Source organism: Hippocampus bargibanti, linkage group LG13, assembly GCF_051943395.1.
Source record: "Hippocampus bargibanti isolate YZ-2025 linkage group LG13, ASM5194339v1, whole genome shotgun sequence".
NCBI lineage: Eukaryota > Metazoa > Chordata > Actinopteri > Syngnathiformes > Syngnathidae > Hippocampus > Hippocampus bargibanti.
In genome coordinates, this window is record NC_142746.1 from 19,769,483 (window position 1) to 19,790,402 (window position 20,920).

Consider the following 20,920-nt stretch of genomic DNA (forward strand, 5'->3'; position numbering starts at 1 on the left):
CGCCGAAGATCACTCCGCCAGCCGTGGTGGTTGTGTATTATGAAAATAGTGCGTATTATAAGGTTGAATTTTCATAAATTTGACATTTGTAAGACGAAAAGTTTGTAAGATAAGGTGTTTGTAAGTTGGGGTCTCACTGCATAATCAAATAGGCAAATGGGTTCCTCAATACAACAACAACAGAACGTAAAACTGGCAATTAGTAGGAACTTGGAAATCATATTGATGCCTCCACATGCTTGAATGCAGTCAACAAGGCCAAAAAAAGCCACAGGGACACCTGTTCTGCATATTGTGTGAAAACGTATACATAACAACACAACCAAGGGAAAATGGGTGTTCCTCTTAACAAAGGTTTAATATGTCAGGGCAGTGCACATTATTGTCCTGATTCCCTGAGGTGCATGAACGAGACTAAAGAGGACGAGAAGGAGGAATCGGAAGGAGTTGATGAGGACTACTTTTTGGGTTGAGACTGCTGTGTGGTCACACACAAGACTACAAGGTGAAAGGGAATGGGGTGAGTTCAAAGTTCTCTTTTTCTGTGATTTTTTTTTTCAGGTAATGACAAATACAGTAAAGTCTCGTTATATCGATATTCAAGGGAGTCCGAAAAAATATCGATATAACCGGGACTATCGATATATCCGACCCTGTTTGCATGTAATTTTCTCTATGCGTGCATAGAAATAGTATCGATATAACCGGGACTATCGATATATCCGATATCGATATAACGAGACTTTACTGTATTCGATTCACAGATCGCGGTTTGGATATTTAGTTACATGGATGAATGGATGGATGGGTGGATATTGATATATTATTGCAAATTTCCCCATTGTGGGATTATTAAAAGCTTTCGGATTGTGATTCTGATTCTGATGACATACAGCGGAATACTTGCATCTCCAAAATCGTTACTTTTCAGTCCTCTTCTTCTCCTTTCGACTTTTCCCTTCAAGGGGTCGCCACAGCAAATCAGTGTCCTCCATCTTTAGAGGTTTGATCCGCATGTTTGTTTTGGCTAAACTTTTACGTCGGATGCCCATCCTGACACAACCCTCTGTATTTATCCGGGCTTGGGACCGACACAAGAAAACTTATGTCCCTTTGTGGCTACAGAACAAGCAACTCGCTCAGTAAAAGTCTCTGAAACACAAGCTAACTTTTTAAAGTTAGGTTGTCTTTGTAAGTAATATTTATGTAATTGAAACTTGTATCATTGTCCAACAAGGGCCTTCTCCTACAATGCAAACAATAGTTTGACATGCCTTAAAGGGAATCATGTCCTCTAAATGGTAACTCAATCACCTAGACCTATTATTCATACAGTACAGTATATGTAATTCATCCGCTTGGCGCAGCAGGTCTATTGGGTTAGTCATTGGTTAACCTAAATCTGTTCTGACCTGTCATCATACCCTGCAGCCAAAGCTACCGCTAAAGGCTTGCTAATTGCTTGTATGTATCAGATTATTTATTTATGTATTTATTTAGTTGTGAATGTATTTATTTATGTTGTATTTATTTATGTGTATATTTATTTATGTATTTATTTACTCGTTCATTCATTTTTTAAATTGGATTTAATTTAATTTAATCGTATTTTTTTGGTGTATTTATTTATTTAGTTGTGTGTTTTTTTGTGTTTATTTATTTTATTTGGTAATGAATTTCTTAGTTGATTAATTAATCAGTTAATGGATTAATTCATGAGTCGATTAATTTTAATAGTGTAAAAAGAATATAGAACATATGCTCATCCTTTTGGTCAATTTTTAACATTGAATTTCAAATTCATATCTGAAAATAGTCCTTTTCCCTACATTTTGAAACAATTTCAGACGTTTCTTGCTGAATCTTTTTATTATCCTTCCAGGTTCCCTGTCTTGTGGCTGATGTCTCTCTTGGCAATGCCAAACCAATCCTCTGCAGGTGAACAAACCCACTGTCACCTTGTTTATATTAAAAACATACCGTATTTCCTGGACTACAAGGCGCACCTTCAATGAATGACATATTTTTAAACATTTTCCATATATAAGATGCCCGAGACTATAAGGCGCATGGTCAGCTTTTGAAAAAATTGAAGGCTTTTCTGTGCGTCTTGTAGTGCGGAAAATACAGTCATTGGGTTCTTCATTTTTGACCTCCTCTCTCTATCCTTTTCTTAACAGTTGCTGACCCAAAGGATTGCGAGGCGGCAGGCAGCAAGTGTCATCAACAGGCAGAGTGTCTAAAAGTCCAAAACAACTTTACCTGCGTATGCGCAATAGGCCACCAGGGTGACGGTCTCCTGTGCAGAGACATCGACGAATGCCTCGGCGGCCTACACGGTTGTCATCCAAAGGCCCGCTGCGACAACACCCTCGGCAGCTACAATTGTTCATGCCTGAGTGGATTCACCGGAGATGGGACGAACTGCCAGGATATTGACGAGTGTCAGAAAGAAAACGGCGGCTGTCACGCCGACGCATTCTGCAGTAACTTTGAGGGTGGGCGCGAATGCCAGTGTAAAGTCGGTTTTGAGGGAAACGGCTTCAAGTGCACGGATAAAAACGAATGCATAAACTCTAATATTTGCCATTGGAATGCAACCTGCACTAATAACCCCGGATCGTACGTGTGCAACTGCAATCGAGGCTATAAAGGCAATGGGAACTACCTGTGTCTGGATATCGACGAATGTTCAGAGACTCCCCAGGTCTGCTCATCCTTGTTTGGTTACAAAGGCTGTAAAAATCTACCCGGTACTTATCACTGCATCTGCAGCAACGGTTATGAAAGTAACGGCCGCCGTTGCGTGGACATTGATGAATGCGCAGGTGACATCTGTAGTCTCTACGCAGACTGCCTAAACACCATCGGGTCATACCAATGCAACTGCAACGACGGTTTTGTCGGAAACGGCCTGACGTGCGTTGATCTCAACGAATGTAACGAGGACAACGACTGTGATCCCGATTCTGTTTGTATCAACAGACTTGGCAGTTACGAGTGCTCCTGTCTTGCGGGCTTTGAAGGAGACGGTAAACTGTGCGAGGATGTTAATGAGTGTATGACGCCAAGCATCTGCCCTGATGTTTCCACCTGTGTCAACACCAACGGATCATTTTTCTGCGACTGTGGTCGCGGTTTCATCTTGACGAATTCCCAATGTCGCGATCTGGATGAATGTGCGGCAGATCCTTGCAGCCCCGTTTCTGTCTGCACGAATTTACCCGGTTCCTTCATGTGCCAGTGCGCGGCAGGTTACACGGGAGACGGCCTCACGTGTGTGGACGTGGACGAATGTTCCGTTTCGACTCAATGCCACGTCAGCGCGCTTTGTACTAACCTGCCAGGGTTCTATAACTGCACCTGCCAGGTGGGTTACTCTGGAGACGGCGTGACGCGGTGCGCTGATGTGAACGAGTGTCTGGTGGATAACGGAGGTTGCAGAAATCAGGCTACATGTGTGAACAACCTCGGCTCTTTCACCTGCCTATGCCAAGGGGGATTCGTCTTGTTGAACCAAACTCTTTGCCAGGATATAAATGAATGTGAGACAGAGGAAAATCCGTGTGGAGTCAATGAAGAATGTAAGAATGTCGATGGTTCGTACCAATGCCCCTGTCGGACGGGATATTACCGGCCCGCCGCAAGAATGGACTGCGTCGATATCGACGAGTGTCGAGAGAATCCTTGCCACGTTAATGCCACGTGTCTCAACACAATCGGCTCCCACACCTGCACCTGTAAGCGAGGCTTCGCCGTCAACGGCACACACTGCCATGACGTGGACGAATGCTCCGTGATGGACACGTGTCATCCGCGAGCGCGATGCATCAACGTCATCGGGGATTTTTTCTGCTCCTGCCAGCAAGGGTTCGACGGCGATGGCTTCTCCTGCCAGGATGTGGATGAATGTCTCCTCTCAGGCACCATTTGTCCAGATTTCTCCCAATGCGTAAACTCACCCGGAGCACACGTTTGCTCATGTTTGAATGGTACAGTCGCCATGAATGACACCTGCGTCCCACCCAGCACCATCTGTGAACCGGGGTGCCACGTGAATGGCCTGTGCCACCAATCACCTTCCGGACATCAATGTGTGTGCGACGTGGGTTACGTCGGTAATGGGCTGACTTGCCTCGATATCGATGAATGCCAAAGGGAAAATGTTTGCCCTGAAAATAACACAGAGTGTGTCAATATCCCCGGTTCGTATTCTTGTGTTTGCAAACAAGGTTACATTCTGAACGCAACTCAATGTGCTGGTAAGACAAATATTTGAACTATTTTCTACCTTTTTACTCTGTTGGTCAACCCCCCCCCCCACACACACACACACACAAATCTAATTAAGAAAGGACACAAAGGCAATGGAAATACTGATAGTAGTTGCGAGACCTTTTGCAGCTCAATATTACTTCACATATAAGGTGCGCCGGCATATAAGGCGCAGGGTCATCTTTTGAAGAAAATGAAGGCTTTTGGGTATACCTTAAACACCGGAAAATATGGTCATTATTATTTTTTTATTGGAAAACACAATGAATACTTTGAATATTGTATTGGTAAATCTTGGTTGCGGCCAATTGGATGTTGCTCACTTCATACCAGTATATTGTGTGTTTTTACATGTAGCTAACATGTTGCTAATTCTTTCTCTTGCTCTTTCCCCTTTTGATTCAGATGTCAATGAGTGTGAAACAGAACAAAATGAATGCAGTGACTTTTCTCGGTGTGAAAACACAGTGGGAAGTCACGTCTGCTTCTGTCTCAGTGGCTTTACAGGCGATGGCAAGAACTGCTCCGGTAAGTGTCAACTCCCCCATTCATCGCACATTATGATTGTTTTGCTCCATTCTAGTCACCATGTGGGACCTCTTTCCTGACAATCTTCCATTTTGGATGAATTATAGACTTTGATGAATGCCAAATCCAAAATGGAGGATGCCATAACGTTGCCAGCTGCATAAACACACCCGGATCTTTCAACTGTGACTGCCCCGTTGGCATGGAGGGTGACGGTTTTCAATGCCGGGATGTAAATGAATGCCAGCAGAATTCCACCTTGCCGCACAACTGCAGCGCCCGGGCTTTTTGCCACAACACATACGGACATTACGACTGCCATTGCCGGGATGGTTATCAGGGAGATGGCTTTGATTGTGAGGATATTGACGAATGCCAAAATAATACCGCTTGTAGCACAAATATGACATGCAGCAATATCATTGGCTCCTATACCTGCACGTGTATTATTGGCCTGATTTATGACATGGGAACCTGCGTGAATGAAGATGCGTGCCTCAACACCAGTTCCATCTGTCATCCCCTCGCCCAGTGCCACCACTACCAAGGTTCCTTCTACTGTCAGTGCAAAGATGGCTACCAAGGCGATGGTTCACATTGTGCAGATGTGGATGAATGTGATCAATTCCAAAATCCGGTATGTCCTGGCTTCTCCTCCTGTTTCAACACCAACGGCTCCTTCCTGTGTGAATGTTGGCCTGGTTTTCATAATAACGGAACAGACTGTCAGGACATGGACGAATGTGCAACGGGGAACTTCACTTGCCAAGACAACAGCGGTTGCAGTAACGTCAATGGCGGATACGTGTGTATTTGTGACTCTGGCTTCTCTGGCAATGGATCCGCCTGTTTCGATGTCGATGAATGCTCTCTAGGCCTTATTCGCTGTCCTGATTCCTCCAGATGCTTCAATTCAGTGGGATCCTTTTTCTGCGAGTGCTGGGAAGGTTACCAAAACAACAACAGTGCCTGTGAGGATATTAATGAGTGTCAGAGTAACTCCAGCTGCCCTGAACGTAGTACGTGCATCAACACCAATGGCAGCTTCCAATGTATATGCAATCCTGGATATTCTTTCACTGACGATTTATGTGAGGACATCAATGAATGCAATGAAAGTAATTTTGAGAACATTTGCAACCACGGCAGATGCACTAACCTGATCGGATCCTATGACTGTGACTGTATGACCGGATTTTGGAGTAACGGAACAACATGCGTAGATGTCAACGAATGCGCAGAGTCTGGCAACTCAACGGTGTGCCCGCTTCTGTCGACGTGTACCAACACCCAAGGGTCTTACAGTTGTTCTTGCCCTGAAGGTTTCATCTTAAATGGCAGCACGTGTGAGGATCAAGATGAATGTCAAGGTCCAATAAGCCTTTGTCCTGAACGCTCATTCTGTAAGAACACAGCAGGATCCTTCATCTGCGAATGCTACCCCGGGTATGCTTCGTTCCTCTTGGGTTGCGAAGATATCGACGAATGCAGCGACAACACCTCCTGTCGCCTAGATCAGGTGTGCGCTAATGTTCCTGGAACATACACCTGCACTTGTCCTTCGGGATATCACGAGGAGGGGAGAATGTGTGTCGACACCGATGAATGTGAGGATTTACCTTGCCATTTGTTGGCACGTTGCTGGAATACGCCCGGATCCTTTTCGTGCCATTGCCCGTCGGGCTTTACTGGAAATGGCTCATGGTGCGAAGATATGGATGAGTGTGAGGCATTCAACAATCCGTGCCAATCTGTGGCTCAGTGCCGTAACACCCCAGGGTCATTTGTATGTGTATGCATGCGTGGTTTTGTGAGTATTGGGCCCCATTGTGTCGATCTTGACGAATGCCAACAGGCTAATAGGGGGTGTCACTCAGCTGCCACTTGCTCCAATCACGTGGGCGGATTCAAATGTACCTGCAGTCCGGGATGGAATGCAACCAAAGACAACGGTCATGGAAAACGAGGATGTGTGGATTTTGATGAATGTGTGTCACCCGTCACATGTCCTGGGAAAACGTCTTGTACAAATCTGCCAGGGTCTTATACCTGCTCCTGTCCAGAGGAAAATATAATCTGCAAAATGATCCAGAATGGTTAGCTATACATTTATTATTACCGTATTTTCTGCACTATTAGGCACTCTTAATTTTTTTTCACTTTTTTTCAGCAGCTGACCATGCGCCTTATAATCCGATGGACTACTGTATATGGGAAATGTTTTTAAATATGTACAGTAAAGTCTCGTTATATCGATATTCAAGGGAGTCCGAAAAATATCGATATAACCGGGACTATCGATATAGCCGACCCTGTTTGCATGTAATTTTCTCAGTGCGTGCATAGAAATAGTATCGATATAACCGGGACTATCGATATATCCGATATCGATATAATGAGACTTTACTGTAATTCATTGAAGCTGCACCTTATAATATGGAGATCCGTATATATGAAAAAAGTACCCGGCTGATTTTTTTTTCTTCTCAATTTCACCATAATTTTCCGTTTCTGGCACAATGATCGGAAGTCATTGACATAAAAAAGGAAAATTATGGCAAAAGCCTGGCTATAAATGTATTTCATTGAAGTTGCGCTTTATAATATGGTGAGCCGCATAGTGCGGAAAATTCGGTATTCATTTGTATATATATTTTTTTACTTGTCCATGTATGTGTCTCCAAGCATGTTCAATTTCAGAGTTATTTCAATTTCATATATCATAATGTAGGTATTTCTACATGAGATATTGCACAATATGCTATCTCGAAATCTTTTTCTCCTTACCTGAAATTATGTACATTTTTTTGGTACACAATTGTTGCAAATGTTATTTCAGGCTATCCTCTGTTTGTATTTTCTTACAAAAACTTCCCTCACTTATTTTCATATGTCGGGCCAAACATAGACTGAATGCACAATGATTTCACAGTTGCACCGATTAACATTTTGAATTTCACCAACAGAGAGCAACCTGTACCCATATGGAGTAGAAGTTGGTGACACAAGAATACACATGAACACCCAAGATGGAAATTCTCCATACATCAAACCACCGACAGGTTTCCCATTCATGGGAAAATTATATGACAGAATTTATGTAAGTTCCCGAAAGATGAAATTTCAAAGATGAGCTAATCGAGTGGTTAGCATATTGACTTGACAGTGCAGATGTTGTGGGGGTCAGTTCCAACTCCGGCCTCCCTGTGTGGAGTTTGTAAATTCCGTCCTGGCCTGCGTGGGTTTTCTCCTGGTATTCCCGTTTCCGTCCACATTTTAAAAACACGCATGGGGGGTTGATTGAACAGTCCAAATTGTCCCTAGGTGTGATTGTGAGGGTGGATGGTTGTTTGCTTTTGTGTGCCCTGCGACTGGCTGGAAACCGGTTCAGGGTGTCCCCCCGCTTACTGTTCAAGGACATCTAGGATAGGCTCCAGCACCCCCCACGACCTTAGTGAGGATTAAGCAAATTGGACAATGAATGAATGAATGATTCAAACAAATAAATAATTTTTTTATACAATTGAGTGAACTGTCCATAAAAGTTACAGTTTTTATTAACTCTGTGCTTTTTTCCCGTTTCTTTTCTGTTGTAGTTCTCTGACAACGGCCTAGTCCATTTTCAGTCTGCTGCTGAGAATGAGCAGTATCTGTTTCCAGCTCCGTTAGCCACTGGGTTTCCAACTGATATGAACATGTCTCTCTTGGCGGTGTTCTGGGATGATGCTGACCTCACCCAAGGCGATGGACGTTTATTCTACAAGGTTTGAAGTCTTTCGGAGTTGAAGGCCTAAAATAGGTAGAAAAAGAATATTTGAAATATCTGGAATAGTTCACCCTTTGATTGTTTCTTTTTATAGGATTACCACAAGTCCGATAGGGCCGACGTGTACTCCCACATTGTGTTCAATCACACAACCATTGATGTTTCCAATTTTCAAAGCCAGAGAGGAAAACCTGCATTCTATGCTTCTTGGATCCTCAAAATCACTTGGGACCATGTGATGCCTGTATCTTACCAGAAGATCAATCAGTCAGAGGTAACATCAGGAATTATATAGGAAATTATTCCTCAACACAAAAAAAGTAGTATAAAACGAGACATATATATATTTAGGTGTGCATACCAAAGCCAAATCTAACATCCGAAGTGTGTTTATTGTTAGCTGTTCACTTTTTATGTGTCTGCTCTTCTGGAATTCATAAATTGAACCAATGCACCCCCTTGAGGCAGGTTTAACAAAGAAAATTATTTCTGTTGCCTTGCAATCAACTTATCCTTCCTAAAATAACGGCCAAAATAAGATTTGGACCATTTATTCATGTATTTATTTATTTATTTATTTATTTGTTTAGTCGGGTAGGGTTTTTTTTTTTTATTTTTTTTAATTTATTTATTTATTTATTTATTTATTTATTTGGTTAGTAATATGTCTGCTTACTTATATATTTATTTGGTTGTTTATCCGTTTTTTATCTATTCATTTATTTATCTCGGCGGTATATATTTATTTATGTGTTTATTTATTCATTCTTTTATTTATTTGTTTATTTGATATTTATCTGTTTATTTATCTCTGTATTTATTTATCCAGGCGGGATGTATTTATTTAGTTATATATTTAGCTATTTATCTGTTTATTGATTTATTTGGTTGTTTATATGTTTATTTAGCTATTCATTTTTCTAGCCTGCTGGTATGTATTTAATTTTTCTTTATTTATCTGTTCATCTATTTATGTATCTATTTATTTATTTGTTTATTTATATTGTAATTTTTTTGTTTGCTTATTTATTTATTTATTCATTTATGTGTTTGTTTGTTTGTTTGTTTGTTTTTTTGCCATAAGCATCTCCATATGATGCTGGCCACTTCTGCTGTCTGCTACATCAAAACAAATTATTCCATTCAACCCTGATTTGAAATGACTTCTAAATAGAATGTAATCAATATCTCTTGTGCACACGTTGCCGGCACATACAGCAGAAGCGTAGAAGCATTTGCAAAGCAATGAAATGTGTTTATTAACTAACACAATGTGTGTTGATTACAGACAAACACTTTCCAGTGTATTCTGACCACAGATGGAGTACAGTCATTTGCCCTCTTGCAATACGGGGATATGAAATGGGGGCCGGGCCAGAGACAACATCATGATGCACTTATCGGCTATACGGATGGCAAAAGCACACACAAAGAACCCACTAACCCCCCAGGAAACATTTATGGCGCAGGAGGAAAATACAGGCCCCAACAAGTGAGAGGGCCTTTGGGAAAGTTTGGCAAGCTTGTTTATGATTTAAGTGGTCCTCATGAACCTGAAGCGAACTCAGCACTGATGTGCCAGGCGTGGGCTATGAAGGAGCCCGATCCTGCTGACTGGACTGATGGCTTACCCTCCTGTCACTGTACCCGTGCCCAGGCTCTGGAAGATTTGTCCTTTTTGCAAGATACCACCGAACAAGACTCACAGCTGAAGACATTGAGGGGTCAGAGATGGGGTGGTAATGGAGGTCACGTCTTCCGCTCACTATTTGCCAACAAATATGGATCGGGGAAGAGATGCGTGTATGATCTTCAGGGGCCTCTTGTGGCTGGTTACAATGAGCGCTACTTCTCAAGACAAAGTACAGAGAAACATATCGGTAATATACGTCCCATTGAATTTTCGGCAAAGACTACATTCAGTTCCTTATTTTTTATTAAAAAGAACAAAAATATATCTAACAATGTATATAAAAATAATATTTTTTTTTTTTTACTTTTGACCTCCAGTTGAAGATCTTCTACCTTTCCAGTGGTGTTGCATTAAGTCTCATCTTTGCCACTTTTACCTCAAAAAACGGCCAATCGACCGCTGCAGAGGTTATAGCTGGGCCAGTCTGAATGGCTCCAAGATAGGCAACAACGCAATGCGGGGTCTCGGTAAGGGTCTTTTTTAGTTTTAAATATTTTTTTAAGCTCTCCTCTTTCATCTGGAACTGCTTTATGTAACAAAGAGGGTACAGAAAGTGCTTAAGAATGAATGTCTCTCAGTGTGTTTGTGTTGTCATGTTATTTGTTATTTAGTTTTTTTTTTGTTCTTTTGACTTCAAGACGGCGCCGCGAGAGTGGCTGCCTTTCCAGCAGCTCCTGTGTTTTGCTTTTCTACTTTCATTTCTTTCATAACTTTGCTGCTGTGAAATGTAAATTTCTCCACTGCGAGACAGGCAAATCCAATCCAATCCATATCATGTAGCTGCATGTCTTTTATTTTTTTCAATGAAAAATATATATGAAAGTAGTGCTGTAAAATTGCAAAACACTATACAAATGGAATTGAAATGAACTATATTTTTATAGTGCTTTCAAATGTTTTAATTTTTGCAATATGCTGCAAAATCATCTGTATTTTCAGCGCTAGTTTATGGCAGCCTCCATTTCATCACCTTTGATGGCACCGAGTACTCCTTTAAGGCACTAGGAGAGTTTGTGATAGCGCGGCTGTCTTCCAACACTGGATCTAATATCTTCACCCTCCAAGGACAGACTGCGAGACTTGACAGACACAAAAAAGGGAGCATTAACTTTCCAGCGGTGGTACGCATGGCTGCTTTCTACCAGGGCATTGGCAAGGTCAGTGTGCTTGTGTGTCTCGAAAAGAAATGAGACCAAAGGGAAAAAAAAGAGCAGGCGTGTGTTAAAATGAGTTCTGCATAAAGTTTTTTTACACTTTCCTATGAAGACTTTTTATTTGAAGACTTTCACGCCAATGTTTCTGCATCCATACATTTGAAAGACTCAGTTAAGACGTGGCGGACCGGCAGGGCATGCGAAGCCTTCTCTGCTGGCCTAAAAATATCTGAATCACACACTAATGCTACTTATATTTTGTCCATGAATTCTTATTAAATAATTCCAAATTGTTTTTCATTGCTTTTCCCCTGTTGCGCTGTTTCCAGACGTGTGTTTTCGTATTTAAGCATTTAACGAATCACATTTCAGACATCATTTGTTACCAGGGTCAGAAATCTACCTGGACGCCTTCACAATCAGTTCTGCACGCCCTGAAGCATGTGTCGATCAATCTGTTACTCTAACCCAGGGGTGTCAAAGTCATTTTTTGCCACGGGCCACATTGTAGTTATGGTTTCCTCTCGAGGGCTGTTATGAATTTGGGGAACCCATTAGAATGTTTAAATCCCTTCAAATATTACATATAGAGCACACAGCAAATTAATGAATAACTCGTTTTCAAATCTGAAGTCAAGAATAATGACTTTTATTGTGGTTGACATCCAAAAATATGAAATTTTGGCTCAGATTTTAGCAATCATCATGGAATTTAACAAGTTTGATTTGCTTTCGCAGGCCGAAAAAAATGATGTGGCGGGCCAGATTTGGCCCGCGGGACTTGACTTTGACACCTGTGCTCTAACCTATAAGATTTTGAGTTGGCAACCCAAAAGGGGTACCAACACCTTCTTGAAGGTGCTGGTCAACGTCAGAGATTTCGTAAACTATGATTGGCTAGTCACATGATTAGCTAGTGACTAGCCAATCATAGTTTGCGAAAACTGCTCTGATCACAAGCCGCTAGTGACAAGAGCATGCTGGCCAGAGCTAGCACACTGTATCGGTAGCAAGTAAAAAAAAGTATGCAAATCATCAAACCTAATCCAAATATAACCCGGATGCCTTCTCAAAATAACAACAGTGTTCTGAAAAAGCATAAAACATATACTGTACCTGTATTTGGTTGATTCTTACAGATCGAATGGAGATGTGCAGACAAAGGAGAAGGACTGCGGGTGTTTATCGATAATGCGGAAATTGTTGTCACTGTTGGTAACAGCTACACGACACTCCATTAATCACTATTGTATGATATGAAAAGGATAACCTTTTTATGTTCCTCAGGTGTTGTTCACACGGGAAAAACAGACTTTGCAGTGCGCTGCATTTCCTTGAATCGCTGCGCAGCTTTATATGCCGGTGGTCTGCATGTGCTTGTGTGGCGTGTGGAAGGTCACGACCAACTGGCAGCCATGTTGGAAGTTCCCCAGACCTTTTACAACCGAACAGTGGGTCTCATGGGCCTCTGGAGTACCGACCGCTCAGACGACTTCCTTATGTCTGATGGCCAGCTGCTGTCCTCAGTCGATCGTAACCCGCCCTCGGAAGACAAGCTGCATCTTTTCGGATTGTCCTGTCAGTGAATTGCAGATATGTTGTGATGTATTCATTTGTAATACAAGTGCAATTATTGGAACAAATGTCACACGGACTCATTTCATGAAAGTACATGGGGGTCGTTTTATATGTCAAATCGCAGATCTGAATTACAGTACAAACTTTGTCTGTAGGGTCAGTCCCAAAACCAGAGAGCCTGCTGTTCTCTTCCCATCCACCGGATCCATTTGAACCAATTTCCCTTAACCAATTGTTGGACGACTACAGTCCTGATGTAGTGGATGATCTGAGGAAAACCTGCCAGGGCAGTATGCGGTGTGTGCATGACAGTCTTGCATCCAACACTTCAAACCTGGGCCTTCAAACCTTGAACGCGGAGAAACAATACAAAAATCTGGCCCAAACATATGGTAAGACATCTTCACATTATTTAATATATTCAGTATTGTCTTTGACTATATTTCCTGGGTTGTGTCGGTCTATCCTGGTAGGCAACCAACCACCCATCGTGATAACACCTATGCTCATTCAAGCTCAGGTCAACTCGACTGTCAACATACAAATTATTGCCCAGGATCCTAATGGCGATCCTATAATTTATTCAATACTCTTCCCACGGCCCCCACGGACCTCCATCGGCAGTGGTGAGACACAGAAAAGCACGTACACACACAAAATGCATATCGACTAACCCCACTTCTCAGATTTTCTATCTAAAAGCCTTGTGGTGTAAATTCTGACTGTTTGATTCCAAAATATCCTCAATGATATTTTGGAATCGATCAAATTACAAGCGCTTTCTCCAATCCAGGTGATGGTCAGTTCACCTGGATGCCCCTTAGTACCAAGCCTGTCAATCTTACGATTAAGGTGACAGACAAGTTCTCCAGCTCCCTGTTTACCCCCGTTCTCCGTATTTGCAACTGCTTTAATGGAGGAGCCTGTCAGTCTGACAGTATCATTGAAAACCACCTAAAGGGGAAATTCCAGGTAAACCTTTGAGAGAAGCTAATGTTTCATACAAAGTATTTGACTATTCACATTTACTCTGCAATTGCCTCCAAAAGACTTCCGGAAAGAAGGATAAAGGCAATACTGGAATGTGTTATAAAGTAGAGAGGCACCGTAAAATAAATAAATAAATAAATAAATAAATAAATAAATGCAGAAATGCATAAATAAATAAACAACTTAACACCAAATACATACACTATAACCCAAAAAATAAACAAGTAAATAAATACATACATACATACATACATACATACATACATACATACATACATACATACATACATACATACATACATACATACATACATACATACATACATACATACATACATACATACATACATACATACATACATAAATAGTTACATAACGAACCAAATAAATAAATACAAAGAATGGGACAAAACCTTGGAACTAAAATGTCGTTTTTTTGTTCCAGAGTAATTAAATGGATAACATTTGCAGAAAGAAAGGATCGACTTGTCATCCTAAATCTACTGATATGAGCTCATTCATGAAATGCAATGGAGCTAATGCTGCAGCTTTGTCTTGCGTGGCTTCTTTTGTCAAGCTCGCGGACCTTCATTGATAGCGTCATGATGATTAATGATGATTCCGGTTGGATTTGGAATCAGGACTTCCCATCAGTTTTTCCAGGATGTTTGCCTTACGTGTTATTGTGATAATGTACTGAAACCTCGTACTCTGTCTTCTGACATGTCTGTCAGACCCTTGCATCAACCAGTTGCTAATATGTACCTTATCGCTCATGTCCCAGGTGTTAGCATGCCAATGCCCGAAAGGATTCAGTGGAAAGTTTTGTGGAAATATTGCGGACCCGTGTAAAGGTAAGCCGTGTTTCCGAGGGGTACCGTGTCAATCGAATTTACAGAGCGGAACCTTCAATTGTGGACAATGCCCCAATAATACCGTGTCCAATGGAAAGCAGGGATACAAGTGCTTTGAGCACGGTCAGTCACAAATAAATATCTATCTTGAAGTTCAACCAAGCAATTTCACTCCATCATCTTGCTTCTCTGCGCACTTTCCCAGACATGTGCCTGCCCCCTTTTACCTTCCCCTGCCACAGAGATGCCACTTGCTTCAGCACAAAACAAAACTTCACCTGCAAGTGCAAACCCGGATTTTACGGAGACGGCTTCAATTGTACTGGTATGGAACATCTAAGAGGGAAAGACTCCCACCTCCACTCAAACTAATCCGCCTTTCTGTGGGTGTACTGAAGATATAGACGAGTGTGCTGAGATGTCGACGTGTCCCAATGCCAAATTTGAATGTAAGAACAAACCGGGATCTGTCGACTGCTTCTGCAGATACCAGAACGCTCAGGGCTCTAATGGATGCGGTATGTAAAACCCGTTTACTCCTTAATGGAAACTAATTTGTAAGATTTGAAATGAAAAGCAACATTCGAATCCAATTGCTCATGATCTGCCATTTAATAATGTCGTGGTCCCAATTTATGTAGCGTTTCTTGCTGTGACATCAATAATACTAATACATGCATTATCCTTGACTCTGTAGGGGATTATGCCAATCCTCCAGGTAATTATATCTCTGGATTCATTGTAATAATAACCATATTTGGTCATGAGGTCATGTGTTGATTGGTTTATGTGTCTACAGGAAGTAATGTGTTCAGTGTGTCTATGGATTGGAGAAGTAACAGAGCTGATGGCCTTGAGCAGGTAGGTTAAAGGGTCTGTGGCAATCACTGTGATTGCTAGAGGCTAGTGACAAGTTACAATGACCGTTGTAATCAAATTAACAGACAAATATGTTTGTTTTTTGGGGGGTTTACAGCTGGTAAACATTCTATCCCTGGGTTTCCAGAACAAATTTTATAATGCCAGTGAAAAAGATCCAGGACAGAGTTCCAGCCGACGTCCGGTTGAGTATCACATCAACGTGTCTAGTGACACACCTCACTGGTACATCAGAGACTACCTTGCCAGAGTGGGCAACAACTATGACATCACCAACGTAGATGTTGATGGTAAACAGACACTACTTTTCAGGAATTATTTGAGTCAAAGCAAATGTCATCACGCTCTGGATTTTTCTGTATGACAAGTATCATCATAAATGGAGTGTTGACCACATATTTCCACACTGCTTCGGTGCCATACTAGAATAGAAAATGCTTTGTTAGAGATTTGTCTCTCTAATGTACATACTCAATGCCTTCCCACCCACAGACCTGGATGAGTGTAAAGCCAAAGAAGATGTTTGTGTACACCCCGCCCTTTGCATCAACACTTATGGAGGCTACAGGTGTGTGTGCAATGGTACCACTGATGTGGATGAAACGCAATCGTGCGTATTAAGTGAGTACATGTATTGAAACCAAGCCAATAGAAATGCTGTGTCGTTATCACTTTGCAGAAAACGTTTGTGTCAAATAACATTTATATTTCCAATTTAGAAGATAGGGACAATGTGAACGACAACAATAACAACCTCGATCTTATACTGGGCCTGGTTCTTGGCATTGGCATCCCCGTGCTGCTTCTTCTGGTTGCACTGGCCTGTTTCGGATGTTACTGCAAGAAGACAGTGACTGGAGAGTAAGTAGTAAACGATCTGCCCCGGAATAACTTAGTGACGTGCAGTCAGTGGTGGGAGGTGAGGCAATGCCTCACCTGTCATCATGGAAAGCTGTCATGGAAATATCAAATTAAAAAATAAATTAAACAATTAGATGTATTTAGTGATTTGTACTTTAAAGTTCTTGTCCATTTAACTTCACCGTTTTAGGATTTTTTTCAAAATCGCTGAATTTACCGTTCAAATACTAAGTAGAGACGAGCGTTGACGTCATTGATGACGTCAATGCCTCACCAGCCATGAACCTCACCGCACGTCACTGGAATAACTTTTCATTCGTAACAACACCGGGACACTATGGTGTATTGTCATTTGTTTACAAATGAATAAATAAACAAACAACTAAATCAATAAATACATGAATGAACGAATAAATAAATAACACCTGGATATAAATAAATAAATAAATAAATAAATAAATAAATAAATCACACCCAGTGAATAAATACACAAATAAATAAATAAATAAATAAATAAATAAATAAATAAATAACACACATTAAATAAATAAATAAATAAATAAATAAATAAATACACACACATAGAAAGTAAATAAATAGACATAGAAAATAAATAAAAGCACACAGAAAATAAATACACACACATAGAAAGTAAATAAATACACATAGAAAGTAAATAAAAGCACACATAAAATAAATAAACACACATAAAATAAATAAATAAATAAATAATAAATAACAACCAGTGAATACATAAATAAATACACAGAAAGTAAATAAATACACATAGAAAATAAATAAATACACACAGAAAATAAATAAACACATGCATAAAATAAATAAATAAATGAATGAATGAATGAATGAATAAATAAATAAATAAATAAATAAATAAATAAATAAATAAATTCAACAAAAATATTTATGGTCACCACCATAAAAAAAGCTAATTTAGGACCGAACATTTTTTTATTAAAAATGTCATAATTTGAAAATGGCGTACATATAAAAGTTGCATACAGTATTCATAATTATCTGTTTCCTAATCAATTCATTAATATGCTCACATTGTTGATAAAAAAATATGAAAATATTTTCATGAAAGCATAATAACACTAATAATAACACTAATAATTCATTTAACAAACGGCTATTGTCACAAACGAAATCTGACCGGATTAAACTATTTTCACTTTTGCTCGTGATAATCTGAAGAAGTAGCTCTCATCTTCAAAAATCATTGAGTACCTCTGTGCTAAAAAATAGTAAACATATATGCATGTCGGGCGGCCCGGTAGTCAAGTGGTTAGCACACCGGCTTCACAGTGCAGAGGTCGCCGGTTCGCGTCCCGGTCCGGCCTCCCTGTGTGGAGTTTGCATGTTCTCCCCGGACCCGCGTGGGTTTTCTCCGGGTACTCCGGTTTCCTCCCACACTCCAAAAACATGCATGGCAGGCAGATTGACCACTCCAAATTGTCCCTAGGTGTGAGTGTGAGAGTGACTGTTGTATGTCTTTGTGTGCCCTGCGATTGGCTGGCAACCAATTCAGGGTGTCCCCCGCCTCGTGCCCGAAGACAGCTGAGATAGGCTCCAGCAACCCCCGCGACCCTAATGAGGAATAAGCGGTACGGAAAATGAGATGAGATGAGATGAGATATGCATGTCATCATCACAAATCATTGTTGGAATCTCCAGTGTATATATACCAAATGAATGATTTGCATAATTCTGTACATTGGATCCAGTTCTCACCATCCGATTTGAGTCCAAGGTGACTTTGTGCTGCATACTGTGTGTGTCCTTGGGTCTAGCATGTCACGACAGATGTATGGCATCTGGGCTAGGTGTTAGAGGCACATAATCCCTGCGACGACTGGCCCTGCTTTCATGTGTGTTCCGTCAACGAGAACCTATGGATATAATGGAAGGGGCGTGGCTTTTGTATTTATAGGATTACAATGTTAGATGATTGAATCATGATATGCAGAGGTGGGGGGGATCAAATCCTTTTTTCCAAGCTTGGACTACGAAAACAACAAGCAAGCCTCCATCCCCTCTCATAAAATAAAATAAAATAAAATAAAATAAAATACAACAACACAACACAAAACAACACAAAATAAAGCAACGCAACACAAGACAACAAAACGCAACAAAACAAAACAAAACACAATAAAACACAACAAAACAAAATAAAACAAAACTGAATAAAACAGAATAAAACAAAATAAAATAAAATAAAACACAACAAAACAACACAAAATAAAGCAACGCAACACAAGACAACAAAACGCAACAAAACAAAACAAAACACAATAAAACTCAACCAAACAAAATAAAATAAAACTGAATAAAACAGAATAAAATAAAATAAAATAAAATAAAATAAAACACAACAAAAAACACAAAACCACACAAAATAAAGCAATGCAACTCAAGACAACAAAACGCGACAAAACAAAACAATACAAAACACAATAAAACACAACAAAACAAAATAAAACTGAATAAAACAGAATAAAACAAAATACAGTAAAGTCTCGTTATATCGATATCGGATATATCGATAGTCCTGGTTATATCGATACTATTTCTATGCACGCACTGAGAAAATTACATGCAAACAGGGTCGGATATATCGATATTTTTTCGGACTCCCTTGAATATCGATATAACGAGACTTTACTGTAAAATAAAATAAAACACAACAAAACAACACAAAATAAAGCAACGCAACACAACACAACAAAACAAAACAATACAACACGACACAACAAAACACAACAAAACAAAACACAATAAAACACAACAAAACACAACACAACATACCAAAACACAATAAAACACAACACAGCAAAACACACCAAAACACAACAAAATAAAATAAAATACAATTGAACACATCTAAATAAAATTACATTACATTACATTACAAATGAAATGAAATTAATTATATAAAAAATCCAATCTGTCCACATTTTTTAAACGCTTCACCCACATAATGAGATTATTGTACTTTTAAGAAAGTTAAACCCGCTTTATGACTTCTTATTTTGTTTTGTTTTCCTTCCAGTCTGCCTCACAACATACAAGAAGCAAACAATCCTCAGCGCTTCAACTCTTCTGACCCTACTATGTACTACGTGACCCACTGCAGTCCCCGGATCATAGACAATATCACACCGCGGCAACGCGTCATAGGGCAAATGCTGGATTAAAACCGTTGCATCCTCCAAGTATTGTCCAAGTTTGATCAGGATGTTTGTATTTTCGCTCCTACAAACAATCGTTTCAAACAAAATTTGAGATACAGCAATCCCTCGCTACTTCGCGGTTCGCTTATCGTGGTTTCAGTGCATTGCAGATTTTTTTAAAGGAAAAGAAACGTTCAGAATAGAAAAAAAAAACCCGAATGACTTAGCTATCTGGCTGTCTAGCTGGCTACCTAGCTGGCTATCTATTAGCTAGCTATCTAACTAGTTATCTATGAGCTAGCTAACTAACCTTCTATCTATTTGAGTTATTTATGTTACTTCCGGGTTGAGTGAACGCTGGCGCGTGTGGCTGCCACTGCTCACCCGCAGAAAAAAGTATCCTGTGACTGTAAAGTGTCCTTCAGAGTTTTGAAAGGAGCTTAGAAATGAAATGTATTATTATTATTATTATTATTATTATTATTATTATTATTATTATTATTACGGGTTGAGTGAACGCTGGCGTATGTGCCTGCCGCTGCTCACCCACAGAAAAACGTATCCTCTGACTGTGAAGTGACCTTGAGAGTTTTGAAAGGCACTTATAAAGAATGTTTATTATTATTATTATTATTATTATATTGTCAAAGTTACTGATTTTCTTCAAGTACCTCCTGAGATTCCACAAAGACAAATCTTCAATTAATCTACAAGTAAGAAATGTTGAAATATTGAGAAATAAAAAATGTGAATGGTGAACCGAACAGAACAGCGAAGGCTTTATGCTTTTTATTTTAAAGCTATTAATCATTTGGCCACCAGGTGGCATCACTGAGTCTTCCATGAAAGGCAGCTTTGTTTGTTTAGAAGCACAAGCAGAAATGCAGCACACCCACAGGCCTTCATCTGGTGGTGGCCACCGAATGAGATCATTCTGAAGAAGCTGAAGTCCGCCTGTGGGTCTCCATTCCTGCAACAGCACACTAGACGTATACTCCAGCAAGGCAAGAACGCACCACTCGTTAACACAGTACACGTGTCACTTCCTTCCTCGTGGTTGGTTATACACAAAAGTACACAGCTACCCTCAGGAACATTGGCCTCAGGAACATTTCACGGCTCTATTCTGTCTATTTACATTTATGAGG

At 40.2% G+C, this 20,920-nt stretch overlaps 1 protein-coding gene across 1 annotated transcript; it reads left to right on the top strand.

Moving 5' to 3' along the window:
• Window positions 1–379: 379 nt before the first annotated feature.
• On the top strand, window positions 380–20,270 carry LOC148889660 (uncharacterized). Its single transcript, XM_089011533.1, has 25 exons — window positions 380–520; window positions 1,883–1,938; window positions 2,181–4,262; window positions 4,681–4,803; window positions 4,911–6,899; window positions 7,770–7,903; window positions 8,400–8,567; window positions 8,664–8,843; window positions 9,858–10,449; window positions 10,580–10,729; window positions 11,202–11,419; window positions 12,556–12,631; window positions 12,704–12,994; window positions 13,150–13,386; window positions 13,468–13,620; window positions 13,788–13,966; window positions 14,769–14,961; window positions 15,044–15,163; window positions 15,237–15,356; window positions 15,536–15,556; window positions 15,638–15,699; window positions 15,815–16,007; window positions 16,210–16,338; window positions 16,437–16,578; window positions 19,652–20,270. The coding sequence occupies exons 1-25, from the start codon at window positions 516–518 to the stop codon at window positions 19,794–19,796; spliced, it is 7,758 nt and encodes a 2,585-aa protein (XP_088867659.1). The 5' UTR covers window positions 380–515; the 3' UTR covers window positions 19,797–20,270.
• The last annotated feature ends 650 nt before the right edge of the window (window positions 20,271–20,920 follow it).

What these genes read in the sequence shown, in the direction of transcription:
- LOC148889660 (XM_089011533.1), top strand. An exon ending in AAATCTGGCCCAAACATATG is followed by an intron (nt 13,387 to 13,467) that starts GTAAGACATCTT and finishes CTATCCTGGTAG; the next exon opens with GCAACCAACCACCCATCGTG. An exon ending in AACGCAATCGTGCGTATTAA is followed by an intron (nt 16,339 to 16,436) that starts GTGAGTACATGT and finishes TTTCCAATTTAG; the next exon opens with AAGATAGGGACAATGTGAAC.